The sequence below is a fragment of the Austrofundulus limnaeus genome, unplaced genomic scaffold, assembly GCF_001266775.1.
Source record: "Austrofundulus limnaeus strain Quisiro unplaced genomic scaffold, Austrofundulus_limnaeus-1.0 Scaffold85, whole genome shotgun sequence".
NCBI lineage: Eukaryota > Metazoa > Chordata > Actinopteri > Cyprinodontiformes > Rivulidae > Austrofundulus > Austrofundulus limnaeus.
Window position 1 is genome coordinate 1,480,631 of NW_013952487.1, and position 8,176 is coordinate 1,488,806.

At 39.7% G+C, this 8,176-nt stretch overlaps 1 protein-coding gene across 1 annotated transcript in view; it reads right to left on the reverse strand.

Annotated features, from left to right (window-relative positions):
• Nucleotides 1–575: 575 nt before the first annotated feature.
• setd3 (SET domain containing 3, actin histidine methyltransferase) overlaps nucleotides 576–8,176 on the reverse strand; it is a gene marked incomplete in the record, with an annotated part of 23,571 nt that continues 15,970 nt past the window's right edge. Inside the window, 4 exon segments of the mRNA XM_014011866.1 lie at nucleotides 576–1,964; nucleotides 2,912–3,072; nucleotides 5,075–5,160; nucleotides 7,323–7,489. Of these exon segments, the coding sequence (XP_013867320.1) occupies nucleotides 1,497–1,964; nucleotides 2,912–3,072; nucleotides 5,075–5,160; nucleotides 7,323–7,489 (882 nt within the window).

Below are 8,176 nucleotides of genomic sequence, written 5' to 3' on the forward strand. Positions count from 1 at the left end.
GACCCCAACTTTGGGAAACACTGCTCTAGTGTGACAGGGCTTTTACAAATATATACACACACGCATGATTTTTCAGATTGATAAAAGAAAACTGGGATTTTCATGGACATAAAAWGCAAACCTTCCCAGAGTTCTCATGTGATCATGGTTTTTTTTTAAACATCACAGTGTGGAACACCTGCAGTTTTATTAATCTGATTATAAATGCAGCCACTACATTTCTGTGGGTTTGAAGTTTAAAGTCTAATGTTTTATTCCTAAAAGGTAAAGTTTGCACCAATCAATGAACATCTCTACAGTTCTGTGRCTGATGCTTCCCCTCAGGCTGGAGAAACTCCAAAAACTCCCATCAGTAGTTTAAAGAATTTGTTTTAGTCAAACTTCTTCAAGATTATGAAAATTCTTCATTATATAAAAAAAGGACCAAGAATTTCTCATTGGCTTTGGTTCAAGTTCAAACATTTCTCTTTCCTCTGTGCAGCATATAAATCAAAGTGAAAATGCTGAAATTGTGCAAAACAAAAAGACAAAATATAAAAAAAAAACTATGGTTGAGAAAATATGACATCCTGGGATGTTTTATAAAGTCAGATTTTTTTAATGGAAAACATCAACGCACCACATTCTAACAGTCCTGATAAAACCCTTATTCAGTTCAAACTGTCGATTTTTGAACATTTCGAGCTAAAACTGTTTAATTTTCTCCAGATTGGACCACCTGTCGTGTTTTCAGTCAGAGAAATTTGCTGGGGCCAGTCCAAGAATTAACACCGCCCAGGCAGAGAAAAACAGCAGTTTTCTTATTTTTTCCAAGTATCACRTTGACAATAATTCAAGAAAAAAAAGGAGCTTCCAACTAGGAAAAAAATTCAAATAAAAATGGCACAACATTCTTCTATCACTGAGTGCTCAGTGCTGAATATGGCTTTATCACCAGTGATCCTTCCTGCTTTAAGGTAATCACTGAAGCTTTACACACAAGATACATTCACAGAAACATCTTTAAACTATAATTAAGCAAAAATACATCTTTCATCTCAGTCTGTCTCCCTGAACCGCCGGCATCAACTCAAACAAAAAGGGCCGTGCTTCTGAAATGTTTTAAGGGAGGGCAGTGATGATTGTTGCACAGCAGCACAATCCACAAGGAGCCAGAAAATATGATTGTCAACTCAAAAACAAACCATGTGGAGACAAAGCGCTGCCGTAAACCAACCGAGTCACAAAACAAAGGAGGTTTGAGCTTTGTAAAACAAAACAYGTAGTAACTTTTTCTTTCTGTCTTTAGAGAACTCTCTGCTGAAACCTCACCCAGCCTCGTTTATCTATCTTTACAATTTAACCCAAAGCTAATTTTAATCAAAGCGTTCAGCAGCAGACATCTAAAGAAAGCCACGCTGGATAAACATACAGTTCTTTTTTTTCAGCTTCTATATTTCTGAGTCATTTAAGAGACACAAAAATAAATAAATAGCGCGAGCTGTGGCAGAAGAGATTTATTCAYTGCTTTCTTTGGGATGCTCTTCAGTTCGATTGGCACTTAGGTCAGCCGTTTCCGTTTGGTCTTTCTGCTCTGGACCTCCAGATGAACAAACATCTCTTTTCCGAGTCTCCTCCGTCTCCGTGTCTCCGTTCGTCTCCGTGCCCGTCTCACAGGTCAACTTCTCCCCGTTCAGGAGGAGATGCTCCCCCACCTGGACCCCCTGACCTTCCTCCACCTCCTCCAGCTTCCGTAAGATGATGGGAAGCTTTGCGTCCGAGTCGTTGTTTTCCAGYAGAGCGATGTCGCTTTCCTCGAACCGAGGCAACGCGGCTCCTTCCTCCAGCTTCTCCTGGAAGAGCAGACGCTTGGCCCGACCGATGGCTGATGTCTTCTCCAGGATCTGCTTCTCTGCCAGGCGGAGCTGGATGGCCAGGCGGGAGTGGAGAGACAGATCCGGTTTCTCCAACAAAGACCGATCCTCCTGGAAGAAACGGAAAGCTGTCAAATAAATTACAGTATTTAAGTTGAATTCACATTTTAGATGCAGTACATGTTGTCCTGTGGGCCGAGTTGGCCCTAACTGTGATTGGTCGGATTGACTCATTGTGTGGGACAACTTAAAAGAGGAAGTAACGATAATAGTAAAACATTATTAATTAATTAACCGTCTAAAGTAGAGTTTAAAACAGAACAATGACTCAACCTTCTCAATCGAACCGAGTGTACCGGACTATCAGGTGTGAATACTTTGATCAATAAAAYGGCAGAATTTAAAGATCCTGTGATGTGCTTATCCTTCAAACACAAAAAGTCAAAAGGAACTTGAAACTTGGCATAACACACATGATTTTATCCATTTTGTTACATTTTCTTTTGAATTTGGCTCAGTCAAAGTGAAACAGGAAGTGACCTCAAAGGGAAACTCTAAGAAAAAAAACTCTGGTCTTTGTTTACTGAAACAATATTATTTGAACTGACTTCCTCTCTGAAAGAGACTCAAAATAATCTAAAGAAACATCAGATTCTTCTCTACATTGTGTTGTTAGCTGTTGTAGCAATGCTCTTTTATGCAGACAATCCTCTTTGACATCACTTCCTGTTTCTTCACATGCAACTWTCTCAACAGCTGTTCACCTCAGTGGTGTGAAATTTATTTTGAAATATGTTATCAAAGATATCATCCCAAAAATGCATTCATATTTATTAGAAAAAAAATGATGTCACAAGCTCTTTAAGAATGTGCTTTCACTTGCAGATTGTCCTTTAATGTATTTCCACTGAATCTTAATTACTTAATGTTGAAATGTTGAGCTTTCTTTGAATGTTTAAAAACATTACATCACTTCACACCAGGGCTTATTTTAATTTAACTAAACCCCTCAAACATAAACGCACCCCAAACATCAAGATAACCTCCAGCAAACTCACCTCTGATGTGGTCTTGTAGGTGTTGAGCAGCAGAGTGGCTCGATTCTCAAGGAAAGTCCACAACTTTATCTCATTTTCCCAACTGACAGGAAACTCACTGTTACCCAGAGTGAAGATCTTGTTGATGGCACGATCGACCAGGAGATAGTCCTTGAGTTCCTCTGAAATTAGGACAAACGTTAGAATCTCCTCAATTTACAGTTAAATTTAATTTAGCCATGGTATTTATTGGGTTTTCCCCACACTTGGAACGAGGGGAACGTGGCTGTCTGGGTGGAATGGTTGCTGCTGGATTTGTCTGATTCCTGGGGCTGGAATCTGATATGCCAGCACCACTTTCCATCGAAGACATGGAAGGTCATTATTTATTTGGATTACGATAACTGGATTCCTGCTGATCGGTGGAGGRMGGCTCCAGATTTATCAAAAAGTGAAAGCGACCCTGACAGTGGATCGGGCCTTTGAAGAGCTGTTGCTCGTACTTGGAAGAATTCTGCCAGGTTGGTAGCACACAGACTCTCAGCTGGGGGAAAAAATTGCAAACTGGATGTGATTCTGACGAGGATCACAGCTCAGGAGCGACCCTTCGGCATGTATGGACTACATCTGGGTGAGCTTCAAAYRGTGAGAGGTGAGGAATGACCCCAAATTTGGCTGATTTTTTTTGCCACCTCAGAGTTTGCAGTAAAGACACGTCAAAAGCAGCAGGAAATTCAAGGCTGCTTTGTTCCAAAACAATTGGATTATCTATCTGGCTCCCAGCGGCATGGCCTTGAGGGCTACGCTTATCTTAACCTCCCCAGAATGGAATGTCAATTAAGAGCTGGATTCGCTCACAAYCTCATTCCCCGTGTTGAACCCGGCCTTGGAACTCAATTGGCTRAGGAGGAGGAAAATCTCTGAACTCTAGCGAACTGAGTAGAGACGATAACATCATGTGACTCTGGATGGGCCCAGGGTTGGGCCTAGCACGGAACCCCCTCCCTCAACATCACCTACTCCTCTGAACCCGCCTCATTTCACCTCCCCTTTATGTGTTATCTGACCTAAGCCCCCCCAAACTCAATTTTCCTTTTGTGTATTTCAAGCTGTTGTTAAAGGTAGTGCAACTGTGTTTGCTGCATGACCGGTTTCACCTGTTCCCCCATGTTTGTCTTGTAWGTCTTCTTGAATGGGTGTTTCTTAACTGCCGCCTCCCCGCTTCCCTGAATGTACAGCACCTTGTGAATTTATTTCTATGAAATGTGCTATATAAATAAAACTTTACTTACTTTACTTAAATAGCTTACATTTCATCAGAGGCACACTGGAGAAATTATAGCTAAATAAAATGTCTGCTATATTGACAAAGCTTTAAAATGTCTTGTTCTTTYAAAATCTATTTTCATGTGCACGGGTTTTGTTGGAGCTGTGACTGCAGATATTCTTCAGGATTCATGTAGAACAGATGGTTTTAAGCCCAGTCATCTTCATGTGTGATCCGATTCTTAATTCAACTCTCAAAGATGTAATAAACCGKTTCAGGACCTAACCTCACCCTGCTGCTGCTCTAAACTCCGGACCTGAACTTTAGAAAAGCAAACACTGGAAGATGAAAGAGGAGAGGTGCGGTGCCCCAGTTGTGTGAGCACACTTTTCCATCATGTCACATCTGTTAAGAAATGTTGACACACTTACACACAAGCTACAAACCATACCCTCAAGCTCAGATCCAAAGGCAATGGGGCTTAAAAGAAGAAAAAAAAACATGCAGCAGAAATCTGAATAATAAATCACAYGGGGTCCAGAAAGTGAGTCCTGAGATGGAGGAGGATGTGGCCTCGTGTGACGGGGGATTTATGACATCGGTGTCTTTATGCATACATGTAGATGAATATTGCAAACCCCACMGCGGATTGCTCCTTCCACACATCTGGTGGCCTGCCTTGATCAATTAACCAGCTCCGAACGGACGGGCCTCGTTCGTCCCCAGTGACTGCTCTTGCTCCACATCGACTTCATCTCTCGTGGAGGAAGCAGTCATACGGCGATGCTCCAAATGTAAAATAAATAAATAAATAAATAAATAAAACGTATGCTTTGTTGGTTGTGAGCATGTTTGCAGCTTGGGGATGGGTGATGTCCAGCAGCTGGTATTTCATGGTGTGTTTGTGTGTTTCTTACCCTCCGTCATGCAGAAGACTCTCAGGAAGGCCAGCATCTGGGCTGAAATTGGAGATTCATTACAGTGCAGAGTAAAAACACAGGACCTGAAAGTAAAACAGACCAACRATCAGTCCCATTCCAGGAGCCAGAACAACGTTTCTGTGGAGGTATTTTGTTATAAAGGAGGATCAAAAGAGAGAACACAGAGAGGAGAAAACAAGACACAGCTTTTTCTACAGGAAACTACTTTGAGGAATAAAAGTTTTAATGTGAAATCAAAGTTACTTTTTTCTCTTGACATGATTTACTGAAACACATGTAGTTTGATGCTGACAGCAGGGGATTTTACCAGGACTGACCACTAGATGTCACCAACTGATCCACACTGAACCTTTAAAGGGATCCATGATTACTTGTAAAATTAGACTTTATTTGATAAATATTTATTCTAATTGTAAAATAAAGACTAAAAATACTGTAGAATGTTCAGGTTTTATAATTTTTAAACTAAATTTTTAAAAATGTATAATATGGACTGAGCCATTTTATTTAAACACAAAGCATTCTGGGTAAATAAGATAGGTCCTTGGTGTGAGGCTGCTAGCGAGCTATATCCACCCTGAAGGTTAATCTTGGACAATATCTGATGATCGACTCTTAAATGAAATCAGAGAGCGTTGACAGAGAGGAGAAGGTAGAAATGACTCAGCCTGGAACTGAAAATATGGATGGAGGGCCTCATTTTAGTTATTTTGTCGGGCTAGCGCTGAGCTAATACATATAAGGCAATATAGTGTCAGCGCTAATGCTAACAAGCTAAGCTGAGGTTCTTCCATGAAGCAGCTCTGTTGTCCTCCATCCATATTTTCAGTTRCAGGCTGAGTCATTTCTACCTTCTCCTCTCTGTCAACGCTCTCTGGTTTCATTTAAAAGAGTCGATCATCAGATATTGTCCAAGGTTAACCTTCAGGGTGGATATAGCTTGCTCTCACACCGAGGACCTATCCATGTCATCATTTACCCAGAATGCTTTGTGTGTACAGTAAATAAAATGGCTCCGTCCGTGTTAAAACATGTTTTTAAAAATTTACAAAACTGAACATCCTACAGTATTTTTACAGTCTTTATTTTACAGTTAAAATAATTTTTTATCAAATAAAGTCTAATGTTACAACAAATCATGGATCCCTTTAAGTTCACTATTTCTAACATTAGACATTATTTGCTAAACATTTACTTCAACATTTTATAAATGCCACAAAGCATTATAATAATTGTGATGAAGGTGATAAAAAGAAAATGTGTTGAATGTATTTTAAATAGCACAGATATTTAAAATGTGTTTAAAAAATTGTAAAAATGTGAACAATTTTATAGCAATAACAAAAATTGTGACAGAAATAACAGCAATAACATATTTATCCCCTGCTCTAGACTATAAAGCTGAAMACTTGAACATGAGACGTGGGATATAATCTAGGAGTAACTGACAGATTGTCTCTTGTTTCATTGAAGTGATCCATGAGCCAGTCAGCAGCATGATGGTGGGATTTCACAGCAGCCTCTCATTTTTCCCATTAAATTATCCCTCAGTCCAGACCTGCGCTCCTCTTCAACTTGCTGAACTTTGTGTTCAAAAGTTTTCCACAAAAGAGAGACGTGCATGTCGCAGGAAGAGGGGGACGATAACAGACACTCGACACGTCAGCGAGGTCTGATTGGGAATTTGAAAAATGATCTACAATTTAATCTCATTTAAATCTAACAATTTAATTGAGTGCTGCGGCAACAACGGGAATTGTTTCACTTAATTTCCACTGTAGAGATTTAAACCGTCATCAATAAGAGATTAAAGGGTTCTGATTAAAAATGCCGAGCAGAGAATGCTGCATAAAATTAAAGGGCTAATGATAAAATGATTAAGCTTCTTGATGATGAAAGTGTTGGGGCGGATGACTAATTTTTTGTACTTGGTGGGGTAGGAGGTAAAAGAAAAAGTGCTGCAACATTTATGTTATATGCTTCAGTTATGCCAGAGTGGGGTCTAATTGGATGAAATATTGTGTTAGAAGACAAAAGTGCAGCTTTATAAAAGGTGCATGAAGTTAGTGGAGAGCCTGAAGCTTCTACTGACCCACATTAAAGGTTTGTGTGTGAGCTTACAGAGGAGGACAGAGATGGAGCAGAGGAAACAGAAGGGGAGGGATGTTTGTATAAAGAAATAAAAACCATATTTAAAGGAAACACAGGCAGGTCAGGAACTCACGCTGGGATGCCGGCTCGACCCAGAACCTCAGCCTTCATGGCGTACAGACGTTCGCTCTTACTGACACCCAGCTTGATCTTCACTCGGTCGTGGATGTTGTCTTGGAAGAAGAAGCCGTTGTGGATGACAAACTCAGCGTTGGATCTTGTACCGTAAAAGATGTAAATCTACAAGAAAAAGACAAGAAACCTGAAGCTCTTCAGCTGTTTTTATCATGTTTACTTCCAACATTTACAAGATGGTTTGACTTAATAGACAGAAAACACAACATTTGGACATATCTGATCATAAAGGATTAGCTGTGTTGAATTGTAAAACACTGTTTGGGCTCCAAATAAAGAAAATGCTGTTTAATTTGTTGTTGTTACCGAGGTCATCAGAGGACTTGGAAATAATAACAGCCGGCACATTATGTTAGCCCGACTTTATTATATGTTTATATAAAGACGCCGCCAAAGTTGGACACGTCTTTGTTCATTATTTCCACTTCGCTTAACAAAAAACTCCCGGTTACATTTCAAAATAAGAGCAACATCAGTCGGAAGTGATTGTTTTTCTTTTTTTATTTCTTTTGAGATATTGAGAACTGGGGAGAACTGAATGTTTGTTTCTAATGATACATTGCAATTTTATATATATAAAAAATCTGTTTTGGCTGCTAAAATTATTGTGAAATTAGTTAAAGTGAAAGGAAAATAAAAGAGAAGAACCAACCTTTTCCAAAAACAGAGCAAATACAACTAGCCAGTTAGTGTTTACACTTGAGAAACGCCTACTTTGAGTCTGCAGAGAAGCCCTTCTCAAACAATCGACACACGCTCAAGTGGTTGATCGGCGGTTTTATATGTATGTAT